This window comes from Culex quinquefasciatus, chromosome 3 (genome assembly GCF_015732765.1).
Source record: "Culex quinquefasciatus strain JHB chromosome 3, VPISU_Cqui_1.0_pri_paternal, whole genome shotgun sequence".
In the NCBI taxonomy this organism is placed as follows: Eukaryota; Metazoa; Arthropoda; class Insecta; order Diptera; family Culicidae; genus Culex; species Culex quinquefasciatus.
In genome coordinates this window covers 86,511,089-86,525,618 of record NC_051863.1, presented here as the reverse complement: position 1 = coordinate 86,525,618, position 14,530 = coordinate 86,511,089, and the positions used below count along the sequence as shown (strand labels likewise).

General features: G+C 37.6%; 1 protein-coding gene across 3 annotated transcripts in view; it reads right to left on the bottom strand.

The window, feature by feature from the left end:
• LOC6048845 (kinase suppressor of Ras 2) overlaps positions 1-12,836 on the bottom strand; it is a 207,923-nt gene extending 195,087 nt beyond the window's left edge. Inside the window, exons 1-2 of one of the 3 annotated variants that reach the window (XM_038266335.1) lie at positions 12,647-12,836; positions 12,266-12,581 (exon numbers count right to left, since the gene is read on the bottom strand). In XM_038266335.1, coding sequence (XP_038122263.1) covers positions 12,266-12,560 — 295 coding nt within the window. In that variant the 5' untranslated portion in view covers positions 12,561-12,581; positions 12,647-12,836. The remainder of the gene's footprint in view (positions 1-12,265; positions 12,582-12,646) is intronic. The other 2 variants (XM_038266337.1, XM_038266336.1) reach the window with 2 other exon arrangements.
• Positions 12,837-14,530: the final 1,694 nt, after the last annotated feature.

The window sequence follows — 14,530 nt, the reverse complement described above, 5'->3', positions numbered from 1 at the left end:
TTTGGTTCGCGAACCGTTAAAACCCGCCGCTCTGAGCGTTCGATAAGCGCTCACCCGATAGGTTCGTCGATTGAGTGGCTATGATACGCTCAAAAGCGAACCGTGACACCACTGCCGCCCAGTGGTGTCACGGTTCGCTCACTCGAATCGTGGTTCAAACGATACGTCATGACGCTCAAGTGTGGTTCGCTCATGATTGCGAACCAAGCACGAGCGAACCACGATCCGAACGCCTGCCGTGGTTCGCATGAACCCTTGCTCTCTCATCGCGAATGAGAGTGAGAGGGACCATCAATGAGCGGTTCGCAAGAAGAGCTAAAAAACAGCACTTTCATGATTTTGGCATCAGAAGGTGACTTTGGAGGGCTACAGAGCATGTCTTCAACAACTCATTGGGATGTCCTGGGTCTTCCAATGACTCCCTCGATTTATTATCCCTGGATTTATTATCGTAACAAGCAAGAGGTCTGCGGTTTATGACTGCAGATCATACCCGCATAGTGAGTATGGTAGACTTTTATTATATTCTGTTGTTATGTCCTGGATCAACAGAGGACTCCCTGGTTCCTTGGGGACCATCCACAAACGTGGACACTTTTTTGGAAATCTCAACACCCCGCCCCCCCCCTCCCCCGTCGTGGACAATTTCCATTCAAATTATTTTTTTTTCTATGGAGCGTGGTTAATCGCCATAGCCCCCCCTCCTCACCCCAAGGTTTCTACGTAGTTTATGGATGGTCCCTTGATAACTTTATCGTTAACAAATTTGAACAATTTTATGGGAGTGAAGAAAAAAAACAAATAAGTTTTTCTATCAGTGCCTACATTCTCCGTTGGCGAACCGTTCGCTGAACGCTCTCTTTACTCCGTTCAGAGCGGAGCGGCAAGCGAGCAGAGAAATGATGATCGAAATTTTGGTTCGCGAACCGTTCAAACCCGCCACTCTGAGCGTTCGATAAGCGCTCACCCGATAGGTTCGTCGATTGAGTGGCTATGATACGCTCAAAAGCGAACCGTGACACCACTGCCGACCGGGCAACAGACTTCTGTGTAATCTTTACATAAGCGTCTGGTGGTAAATCGGTTGTCGAAATCGGCCGACGAAATCGGTTACAAAACCAACCGATTTTTTACCGATTTAGTCTGTGAATAAAATAAAATCTGAATCAACCCAATTTAATCGGTCTATTCGTAGGCCGATTAAAAATCTTACTCCTGACGAATCCCGAATAAATCGGCTAACTGGTTGGTTGTTTTTGATTACCCGATTTCGAAGGTTTCGTTAGGTCGAGAACTGTCAAATTTTTTACGGGGTCTGAACCTAAGAGCTCTTAGATCTGAACGCTTGAAAAAAGTAACGCCTCAAATGTCAGTTTGCTTCGAGCGTTACGACAAGCAAAAGTTTTGCTGAAGGGGGGATGTACCACGATGTACCGCGTAACGCAACCATGAATGAAATGCCAGTGCTCCCTCTGGATATACATAACAAGCTTAGATTATAGTAATGATAATTTATAGGACAGATAAAGGATTATTCAAATAAATAAATTCTAATCTCTAATCTAATCAGACCCTAGCGCAGCCAATCTTTCGGAGGGATCCTGGAGAGTGTCTTAGGTTAGATTACGCCTAGCACTCTTCTTGTCATTTATTAACATTTGTAGTGCGCTATTGCATTAGAATGCATTAAAACATCACAAGCGTTAAAGCGGCCAGGCCTACTGCGTAAAGCCGTATCGCAGAGATGACTCGTAATTGGGTTGAGTTTGAGCACTGAGTGTTCGAACAACAACACAATTCTGAATCGACAGGGGAGGAAGAAGCGTGCACTCAAAAATGAGTTCGCGTAAACGTGAACAGCGTTCATGCCACCGGGAACCAGGAAGAAAACTGTTCAACTTTTATAGTGCATTGCACCATGAAAGTGAACAGTTTTCTTCCTGGTTCCCGTTGGCATGCACGCTGTTCACGTTTACGCGAACTCATTTTTTTGAGTGTGGGGACACACCACCATACGCTCCGAGATTTTTGGTTGTATTCGTTGGGAGCACCATGCTAAGAAGGTTTGGTACTCCGGGACCCTCTGGGATAGGACATTGTATTTCCACGAATGCCCTGGACACTATTTGCTGTGGTTATAGCGCCACAACTCGCTCTATGTAACAGTATTCCTAATTCTAGTCCAAGTTCACCAAGTCGTCATGGCCTAGTGGTTAGCATTTTTGCTTACCAATCCAAAGGACGGAGGATCGAACCCCGCCTCGAGCGACTTTGATTTTTCGTTCATATTCATCATTTCAAATTTATGTGTTCTTAACTTTCTCGTTGGGAGTAGATGGGAATCGAACCCAGAATTATTCGCTTACAAAGCAAACACCGTAACCAGTCAGCCACGGCCGCTCCCATGAATTATTCAAATAAATAAATTCGCAATAAAATCAAAAAAGATTAGGCAAATGATAGACTTGATATTATTAGTACATTAAGGAAAAGTATATTTTTAAGGAAAAAAAAACAAAGTTTGTTACAGCAGTATCAACTGGTAAAAAAGAGTGGAAAAGCTTTGAGAGATAAGAGCATCAAAAGTTAGTTTAATCAAAAGATGGATATTAAATAGAAGAATCAGTGAAGAAGTGAGAATCAGTAGAGCAAAATAAAAATAGGAGATAGGTGGTAGCTGATAATGAAGAGAAGAGAAACCCCGTTGTGCGATGTTTCAGGTACATCCACAGCGAGTTTTAACAGGTAACAGATTCTCAAAAAGTGTCCACGTGGTTTATGGATGGTTCCAAACAAAGCGGTACAATTCAATCCAAATTAATGCCAATGCAATGGTAAAGTGTCTTTAATAAAACTAATAATAATAATCCAAATTAATGATCAAGTGTATTTAAAAAAAACAACGATTCATTATTAACATGTACATCTATACATGATTAATTTCAACTGTGATCTAGTTGTAAGCTTTTCTCCTCTTTCCCTTTTCCTTAGTATCCCTAGTAATTTTGTTTTTTTACTTTTCTTACTATTTGATAAAACCATAGTTAAACAATAATTCCTTCAACATAAATTAGTGTAACAATCAGCTGAAAGGAACTCCAAAACTCTGTTTTGTTTACAAATTTAACTTATTGTAACCTGTTTATTCAAAAATAAAAACTTAATTGAAAGAAAAAAATAGGCCTTCATCCCTAAACATTTTCAAAGATTGTTTGAAATTGTTTCTAGCCCAATCTCAAGTAGTAGAGAAACTTTTCAATTCCATTCAATTCATCATCACTGATATTTGGCACCATGAAAGAAGAGCTCTTTCCCGACATTTTGCGGGGTCCTGCGAAATATTTCGTCGGGGGTCTAGAGCAACTTTTTTTGCAGTTTTTTTTCGGTTTCATAGGATTTTTCCTCAGAAAAGTAGATGGAAATCAATGGGTTCATGTTCATATCCATCAAATATGTTATAAATTTTTATCCGGGCAACCTGTTGCTGTATTTTCATGACAAATTGTACAAAGACACGATTTTTATTCGGTCGTTTTGAGGTTTCCAGCTTGGTTTTTAGAATTATTTCAAAGAAAGTTAGAAATTTGGTAAATTTGGGTTGGAAACTTTTTATTTGAGGTCAATTTTGTAATTTAGAGACTCTTGAGGCACATTCATAAGAAATTTTATAGATATAAACATGAACCCATCGATTTCCATCGACTTTTCTGAGGAAAAATCCTATGAAATCAAAAAAAAATCTTTAAAAAATAAGTTGCTTTAGACTCCCCGAAGAAATATTTCGCCGGACTCCGCAAAATGGCGGGAAAGAGCCCTTCTTTAATGGTGCCAAATATCAGACTTGCCCAAATTTGTATCTTATGGTACGTTCGTTTGAAGAGCCGTTGCGGCACTGAGTGCCGCACTCGTCGAGTGTCAGTTTTGGTTCAAACGAACGGTCTAGTTTTGCTCTCAGTTTTTATGCTTGTGTGCGTGCGTGGTGTTTTGTTTTGGTTCAAAAAACGTCAGTCAAAATGAGATCGTTGCGGATTGGACGTACCTCCGCGCTGGTGTTAATAGCGTATGTCGTATCCTGTCTCAGGAACGGTCAATGGAACCCGGAAAGCGGTTCTATGTGCTTAACACGGCAGAGTTAGCGAACCTGGAGCTTATTAGAGAATGGTCATCTCAAACCAAAAGAACCAATCGAAGCATAATAAGCTCCAGGTTCTCTAGCAAGAGTCTCTGATAGTGACCAACGAAATCGACAAAAATGTTGACCGAGATTAATCAAGCTCAACCTGCGCGGAACCACGGCCGCGACTAAACTCAAAGACGTCTACCCTGACGGTGTACCAGACTAGACTAGATATAAGCGGGACTGGGCCATTCGGCAGAAAATTATTCGGCAGAATGACATTCGGCGGAAAGCCGAACGGCAGAAAAACAATCGGCGGAATGGGTCATTCGGCAGAAAAGGTCATTCGGCAGAAAATACGTTTGGCAGAAAAGCTTGTTTGGCAGAAAATCAATTGGCAGAATGTCATTAGGCGGAATGGTACAAATGGCAGAATAACTCGTTAGGCCGAATAAGTCGTTTGGCAGAATGTCGTTGAGCGGAATAGTACAAATGGCAGAATAACTCATTGGGCCGAATAAGTCGTTCAGCAGAAAACCATTCAGCAGAAAGCTTTGTTTGGCAGGATCTCTTCTTAGTTGGAAACGTTCGAAAACAATACACAAAACAATAATGAATTAAAAATCTATTTGTTTAGACTCAAAATCAAAGTACAAAAAGATCACATTTTCGCGGTACTTTTGTACACCTTGCTGAGTCCGTCCATCGTTTGTCGTCCGTGCAACCGTACGACGTCAAAATTCAAAATATCAATATTTTTCGACATTGTTAAGCGGTTTTCTAGCGACGACGCACGGTTTTGTTATTCAGGACCATTGTGGTGTGCTGTAATTTCGGTTTTCAGGTCAATCATACAAAACAAATAACTTGTTCGAGCTTCAGCATTATCTTGGCGTTTCTCTATTGCGTGATTTCTACTCGAAACTAGGTGTCCACAGGTTTGAAACGGTAAAGGTAAGAACAAGATTATTCGTTTGACGCAGTGGTGGACGCAGCACTTTGCGCCAGTTCGATTTTTCTGTGATCTGTCAGTTGAACAATCTACAGAGCATACTATGTTCAATGGTCGATGACAGGCAGGCTATGATGACAGCCGCAAAGTTCTGCGTCCATCACTGCGTCGAACGGATAATCTGGTTCTTAGCTTGAGGTGAAGCCGTTGATCATTTTCGAAGAAAATTGATCATCATCATTATAAAATACAAGCCTTACCCGACAAACTTCGTTCTGCTTTTTTCGTTTTTGACGTTTTTGCTTTTTTGCTAATTCAGCCTCCTGTGATCAAAATTTGAGTTTACGTACATTTTTCCATACAATCTGCAGATGCTCCGGAATCGCTCAAAGAGTGGCCAAAGTGGAAATTTTTAGCATATAAACCTTCCTTGGGCTTACACCAACCTAACGCAACAAAAGCACCTCGATCCGACACTCCGTATTGAACTGATTCGCGTTCGAACAAAACCGTCGAATTTTTTTATATATATAGATTCTGTATTAAATTCAATTTAACGAATTTCAGCACCAAAAGGAATCAGCATGTGCCGGTTATTACCTTCTTGAAGCCACTGAAAGAATTTTTGATCTAAATCAAATGTGCTTCAAAATTTATAAAATTTTGTGGCACAGTCATTGACGTCCTACTTGGCAGTCATTGATTAATGACGATTTCCATAAATTTTCAAGGAATGGGATAATCGTTACCAAAAGAATCAGCATGTGTAGGGCACTATTCTAAACAACTTGTTGGAGGAATTTTGTCAAAATAATGAAAGCGACGCAAAATTTATATCTTTGAACGAAAAATCATGACAATGATGGAAGTCTTCACGTTAAGATAATCCAAACCTCTCTTTACAATTATTTATCGCTGTCGTGCTGTTTTGTCGTACGTCGTATTTGACGTTCCGAGAAAAACGAGTTTTAAAGTTTGATCTTGAATAAACAAAAACGAGAGCACGCAATGTAAACAATAACAATTACAGTATGTTTAGTTGACCATTCTGTGCATTGCCCCGAAGTTTGGCTGAATTTGGTTGCCGGAGTCCCGAAATATAATTGAAAAGGTTTACGGTAGTCGAGCTCGTATCTGTGTCAAACGCTTTCTGACCTGAAATCCCTTTGGCCAATTGGGTCCTAAAATGATGTTTAAATTTGTGATATTATTGGTCATAACGATAAAGCTTATTTTTCTGAGTACAACGACCGCAAAGGATTTAAAATGGATTTTTAATTCAATTTAAAAAACCCTTGAAAATGATATTATATATAAAAAAACAAAATTTTCGTTTTACTTGCTACTGGGACTGATAAGCCGAGAACTAAATTTGAGAATTGATCCACCAGTTAAAACATTAACTTCACGGTCCTTCTTGACAGGAAAGGTCCTACTTGACAGCCCGTTCCAAGGGGACCATACTTGAGCCATCGAAAAATGTTGTCTTGACAATATTTTTTTGCATTAAAATGAAAAAAAGTGATCACAAATGGTTTTTTATCGTGTTTTTTACAGTTGTTCATAAAAATTTACATAGGGCTTTAGTACCCGATTGTCGCACTTACATCAAATTTCAGGCTGTGTCAAGATAGCACGACAAGTTTGAAACTTCTTTCATATGGAAAATGACAAAAATGCACGAAGTTTTTTTTTGGTTTTTGTGGAATATCTCAGTATTTAAAACGAATTTTGGGGGTCTGTTTCAGAATTTCGATTGATTGACTGGGAATAATTTTCACTTGTACTGCACAAAATTTCACAATTCTAATGATAATGGCAAACACGACAATGTAGGTTAGGGCAGAGTAGTCATCAATGAGACACGGGGAACAATGATAAAATGGCTCTCACAAGTAGTAGTTTCAACCAAACAGGCTCATATTTTGGGGAAAGGTGTGTCTACACGATACACGTCTGCCATAATAGTGGCTTTGGTTATGGAAGCTCCCTTGAAAAGTTATTCATAAATGTTTGATTCTGGGGTGTAAAAGTAAATTATGGACAAAAATTAGTTTTTCGCTCATAGGCAGCCGTAAACACCAAAACTAACATTTCTCCAGATTTTTTTTTGACGTTTCATAGGGAATGAGTTGGGCTACAATGTCCTTTCATTTGGTTTGGCCAAAATTAAGAATATACCGAGAATCCAGGGCTACCTTATTGTTTCTCACTCCTTTCAGCCCATGGGTAACAATGAGACACTTTGATTTTTCTTCTTTTCAAAATCTATGTAACTAGGGCGATAAAAATCATGGATTTAGCTCAATACTGTTCATTGGTGAAAATCTACTCTTCAATCTGAACAAGAATAGCCGTTTTAAATAGCTTGAAAGATTAGTTTTTGCTCTTTCTTGTGCTTTGGTTTTTAAATGTATCAAAATTTTTAATCCAGTGTGATTCAAATTAAATAAGTCTCTTATTAATACATATTTTTATTTTTACATGACATGACCAGAAAAGCTTCAACAATTTTTTAAAATGTCTAAAACAACAAATAAAAAAACAGCAGATAAAATCATAACAAACAATATTTTACAAATTATCTTAATGTCCCTACCGCCAACTGGAGAAAATCTGAAGTACAAACTGAATAAGTACACGAGATTTCAGAGCAATTAATTTGGAGATCGGTGTACTAATTGTTTTGTTCTGTTTCTGTTTTAACCGAAATCAATCAGAAAAATCAAAACATTATGCAAAAATAAACTAAAACAGCTGTTCTGATTCGATACATTCGTCTTTGTTGCCAAAGATGTTTCATAAAAAATATTTAAAATTACTTTTTTCAATTTAAATTCATGAATATAAAAGTGAAGCGAAAATATTTCAAGCGCTAAGCAATTTACGGCAATTTACGGATCTGACAATTATTCTCTATAAGTAAAATTATGCTTAATATTTTATTTTTATTTTTAATCGTTGTTCATCTATTCCACAACAAAATCTGAATTTCCAGACCAAAATTTGATATTTTTACCGATTTCGGGGATTCCCGGGATAAAATATAAAAATCCCGGGATTCGGAAATTCCCGGTTTTGGAAAAATCCCGGGAGTTTTGTCCCGGGAATTCCCGGGATGGACGCACTATATGTAACTTTTCAAAATATGAATTGAAAGTGATTTTTGGCAAATTTATTGAGTTTTAACACCATTTAACAAAAACATAAAGTTTTTGGTATAAATATATGGATTTTACAAAATTCTAATACTTTTGGTATAACTTTTGTTAATTTAAGTTTCAAGTTGGTAAAATTGTTTTAAAATAATTAAGGCAAGTTACCTGCAACGGAACAATACTAAAACATGACATTTTATTAGAAAATAATTGATTTTCGTAGAGTGTCTCATTGTTCCTGCCAAGTGCGTCTATAATGAGACAGTTGAATAACTCGGGCTGTAGACGTAATACCGATGTCATATTTTGGTCAATGTTGGTACACATTAAAAGAAAGTACTGTATGTAAAAAATATTTACACCCCTTGGGCACTATACACATTTTGTGATGAAACATATAAACAATTAAAAGTTTGTCAAAAACCTAGTACTACGTTTTATTCAGAAACTCATGCCGAACATTTTGCTATAAAAAGCTCATGAAAAGATGATTTCCATAAAAAGAAATAAAAAAAGGTGCAACAAAAGTTTGTAGGGGAGAGTGGGGAGACTTGATCCCCGGGGACACTTGATCCCAAGCCTGTATCTCGTCAGCATGTGGGTAAAACAATTGGCTTTGTTCTAGAAAGTTGTGTGAAATCAACTAAAACTCATTGTAGAAAACAAAGAAAAAAAATTAAAAAATGTTTAGATTGAGTTACACACATTTTTCTAAAAAGTGCTGCAAAAAACTTCCAAGAGATCTTTTTCTTTGTTTTGATAAGTATAGAAAACACTCAAAAATTATTTAAAAATATTTTTATACATGAATTGCTTGATAAACATATCAACTCCAAAACCCTTCCGCATTTGACGTTAAATTTATCGTCATACTATTTTTACAAACAATTGTTTGAAAAAGTACGTTTAGGAGACTTGATCCCTGCATTTTTACAGTCACTGGAATCAGCCTCAAGATTAATTAATTGAGCTGGGTTTTCGTACATAGTTTCCTTCAGTATAGTTGAACATAACTTACTGCAGTTTGAACCATTTTTCAAAAGTTTTGTAAACAAAAATTACCAGCTTTTGTAAACATGCTCAATTTTGGTCTAAAAAAGAAAATTTTAAGTTTTTAAATATTTTGCATGCTAAACTTGTTATATTTTGAAAACAAACGTACAGGTTTAATGTGAAATTGCTGTAACTTATAGAAAATTAAAAGATTGGATGAATAAGAAACATTTTGCTTAAGATTTCTTCAAAATGTTGAATAGGGGATCAAATTACTCCCAACATTTTGAAAATGGCGGTTTAATATATTTTTTTAAAACGCTTGGCATGATTCGAAGAGTTTATCTGATGAAATACCCTTATTAGCCAAACATAGTTGTATGTTTAAGCTTTCAATTCTTGCAAAAAGTTCATAGTTTTGTGAGAAATTGGCAGAGTTATGTGCGATACAAAAAGGGGATCAAGTCTCCCACTCTCCCCTACACCTTTCGAAAAATTAACATAAATAAAGTTATTTGTTGATAAATCACCATAATTCCAGTCTCCCAACTCCAAATAGGCATCCTTGACTGATTAACAAAATAATTTGGTTTGAATATCAAGTTTACTACTTACTTAGAATGAAAGTTTAAATAACTCTGGAAATTCTATATAAAACTTATCTAAACTTAGTTTTGCAAACATTTAATTTAACTGAACGTCAATATATTACCATAGAATTGCTAATTGTGGGTATAACACCGTTTTGGGAGTCTTTGTATCGATAGAATAGATTTTTCGTTGGAATTTCGTTTAAACCCGAAATTTCGTCGTCGGAAAATCCGCCGGCATCCGAACCGGTCCACGATTCACAAGTCAATCTCTGTGGCATTGGAAAGGGCATACAATTTCCGATCTTTTGATACCCATACATCAAGGTTTTCTATAAAACCCACGTTTTTAAATACTTAAGCAAAAACGTTGTTATGGTTTCGTTTGAGCAATCTGCCAAAAATGTATGGACTTTCGTAATTTTTTTTCTAGTGGATCAAACTGGGCAAAAAGCCCAGGTATTTAAAAACGTGGGTTTTATAGAAAACATTGATGTATGGGCAGCAAAAGATCGGAAATTTTATGCCCTTTAAAGATTTGTCTGGTCACGCCTGCCGTCGGACGGGAAATTGAATGTTGGCCCCGTCGGACCTACAGGTTAAGTCGTAAGCTCAGTCCAGGTTGTCTCACTGGGTTCTGTCTCGATAAAGTTGCTGGTAGGAAGTTAGACAAAAATGACTTTGTCTGCCAAATAATATTCTGCCTTATGATATATTCTGCTTAATGATCTTTTCTGCCATTTGTTTGTCTGCCTTCTGTACTTTTCTGCCATATGAACCTTTCTGCCTTATGTGCTTTTCTGCCAATCGACGTTCCGCCAAATGACCCTGTCTGCCATTTGACCTTTTCTGCCGAACATTTTTCTGCCATTCGTACTTTTCCGCCGAATGTACTTTCTGCCGAATGTTTGTCTGCCGAATGACCTTTTCTGCCTTCTGGTTGTCTGCCGAACGTCATTCCGCCGACCGTCATTCTGCCGAATGGCCCAGTCCCGTCCCTAAAATAACCTCAATCGGTTCGTAGTTTTTTTTTTTTTTTTTAAAGGTCCTATAAGATATTGTGTTTTATATGTTTAAAGGACCTATTCAAAAAGACTCTAAATGTTAAACAGTACAATTTATTAAAAATTATTACTTTTATTGCATGAACTGTTTTATAAACATGATAAACTGTTTATGTTGAATAAACACTGAAGTTACAATATAAGCAAAGTGCTAGTTCCGCACGAGTTTCGCTGCCATCTTGTTTCATGCGAGTTCCACGCACACTGACAAATTACGTTCGATTGAATCAAAACTGGCACCGACGAGTGCGGCACTTCAAACGAACGTACTATTAATATTAAATCAAGTCCGTGGAAAATAATGTAATATATAAGTGAGAAATCTAAGTACAATAATTGTAAACGTTTTACCTCTTATAAGAAAAGCAGGCACAATTATTTACCCCCCCCCCCCCACCATTGCTTTTGATGGTATTTTTTTCGGTCTGAATTCTGCCATTTGACTATTCTGCCATTTGACTGTTCTGCCGTTTGACTATTCTGCCATTTGACTGTTCTGCCATTTGACTATTCTGCCATTGGACTATTCTGCCATTCAACTCTCCTGTGAATTATTTATTCTGCCATTTGACATTCTGCCATTTAATTATTCTGCCATTAAACTCTTCTGCTAATTAATTATTCCGCCATTTGATAATTCTGCCATTTGACTGTTCTGCCATTTGACTATTCTGCCAACTAACTATTCTGCCGTTTAATTTTCTGCCATTTAATTTTCTGCTATTTATTTTTTCTGCTGATCAACTTTCTGCCATATAATTTTCTGCTAATTAATTTTCTGCCAATTAATTTTTCTGCTTATTAACGTTCTGCCATTTAAATTTTCTGCTTTTTAATTTTTCTGCCTTTTGATTTTTCTGCCTTTTGATTTTTCGGCTTTTTAATTTTCTGCTCATTGACCCTTTCTGCCGATTGACCTTTTCTGCCATATTATATTCTGCCATTTGACCTTTTCTGCCATTTAAGATTCGGCCATTTATTTTTCTGCCGATTGAAATTTCTGCCATTTGGCATTCTGCCATTCGGCATTCTGCCGTTCGTTTTTCTGCCGATTGACCCGACCCCCTATAAACTGATTCTTGCTTGACATGAATTGAATTCTTGTACGACAAGAATTGATTTATTGTTGAATAATTTAATTTTTGTCCCGCTCACATCGAATTTTCAACATCAAATTTGTCAAAGATTTCATTACGAAATTATGAAAAAAAATATGTGAGGCACTTTGTTTCAAGTAAGTAAGCATTTTTTCGAGTTGCTTCATCAAAAATAAACGGAAAATTGCTGAAAAATAATTCATGTCAGAGTTGAACCGGTGACATGAATTCAAGAACATGAATTCTGGAGTTATGAAAATCCACCCTAAGTTTTTTTCTGCTGTAGTTACATACCTACTACACGAAGCCACTGTCTGAGCTCGTTTCCGGTGGCCGGAAGTCCTTTGCTGGGCAGTCGTTCCGGTAGCTTGGCTTTTGTTATCAGCAGTTCGGAGAACATTTTCACCAGCTTGGTCTCGAGGGTTCTTATCTCTTGCTGGGTGAGTTCAGTATGTGTATTGCATGTCGTCCTTAACCCCTCCAGCCGATCGGCGGAGATGTCTATCATGCTCTGGATCACGTCGAGACCCCTTCGTATGTTGACTTCACACTCATTGTTCAAGTATTGGTCAGATTTGGCCTCGGCCATAGTTAAATGAAAATAAATCAACTGGAAATTAAAAAAAAAAAAACTTTCTCAAGCGAAGCGCTTCACAGGGTTATACTTTAACTAACACTAAGCAACAAATCAATTTTCGTATTCCTTCAATTGGACATCTCGGGGCAGGTCAGAGTACTTTTTAGATTTCATTTTCACACTCACGAGATATTACAGAATATGTTCAAAATTCCTGCTTTTTAATCCGTTCTTTAGCGTAAAAATCAATATTTTTCTATGCACGATCATTTAAATAGTCCAGATTTGCATTTAACTAACCCATTTTACGTCAAAAATTATTCTACTCAAACATGAGCAGCGTGTACTTACAATTGCATACACTGTAAAAAAAAACTGCACTTTGGACTCAAGCACACGGTTACTGAAAATTGCACTTTTGGGAGTTCAGAAATCGCACTTTTGACAGTTCGCTTAAACGAACTCAAAAAAGTGTGATTTTACGAACTCGAAAAAAATCGCCAAAAAACGAGTTCAGTTATGCGAAGTTCTTCATTCCCTTCCAAACCTTATCCTTTGATTCCATTCCTTTTTGCATTCTGCTAGACTGTAACCACTGACGAACTGACTGCTGTAACGCTGTCGATGCTGATTTCCAGAGTTTTTTTTAAAGGACCAATAAACTATTGTCTTTCATATGTTTATAGGACCTAATAAAAAAAAACTCTAGATTTGGTTGCTGTTATGGAAATGCTGTTGGTGCTGTTCGTGCCGTGGGATGGCTGTGGTCAGGTCGAGACTGGAACATGGTACAAATAGAAACGTGTGTTGCACCGGACTTAGTCCGTGCGACCTACCCTAACTTAAATTATAGCAAAGACCCTCACTTGAGTTGGGCACAGTGGCCAACGGTGCTTTCATTCACACCGTCAGCAAAGACAAGCGCCCCGCGCGGCGGTGCAGCTTTTGCAACACACGGCCAGCTTTGCTGATGTGGGCTTTTGGGTTTCCCTTGGGGACATCAAGTGTCTTACCAGGGAATTGATTTGTGTATTATAGGTGCTAGGCCGCGGTAGTGGTAACTTCGATTTCATTAATTAATCTAGTTACATAATATAGTTGTTAAAGTTAAACTTTGTTTCTTAAATTACTTAAATATCACATCATATGCGCCAATCCTTACCGCACGGCGGCGCAGTGTGCTCTTGCTTAGTTTACTGCTGCCAATATTTGTTTTGATCACATTCTGATATTATCTGTTTAACAGAAACCTGGTTGGATGATTCCGTAACTGACGAACTATTGAAATGCAAGGTTACAAATTAGTTCGACAAAATCGTAATCGGCACGGTGGGGGTGTATGTCTATACTTTAAGCAAAATACGAGGGGAACAACACAGCGAAATAACCTGGATTTTCTTTTGAAATTTAAGCATTTTTTAAAAATCCGGCTGAATCTGACTCAGCGTGTGAAATCCAAAAATTCCGAGCAAATCCGATTTGGGAGCGTTCTTTTATTACGTGATGCAAAAAATCGGACTGGCTAGCTGTCATCGGGACAACCAGAGCCAGCCGCACCTTAACACACACACGCACGCGGAAAAAACGAAAAACAAACTGCGACGGACGCGAAAAATCTTTCGACCCGACGGAAAGGCATCGCAAATCGGACTCTGCCCAATCCTGTTTTGTTTCACTTTGTATTTGCTTCACTCAATATTTGCATGCACAATCCAATTTTTTCCGCTCGCACTGATGGAACATAATTGAATGATTCCCCCCCGTCCAGCGCGTCCCTTCACTCAATATTTGCATGCACAATCCTATTTTTTTCACTTCGTTAACAAACACGACCATCTGCTCGCACTGATGGAACATATAAACATGTTTTGAGATAATAAAAAGAAGAATTTAAAAAATAAACACGTAACAAAACCTATCGAAAATTTATATTGATTTAATGTTTAAATAGCAAAATAGCAAATAGCAAAAAAAAAATAGCA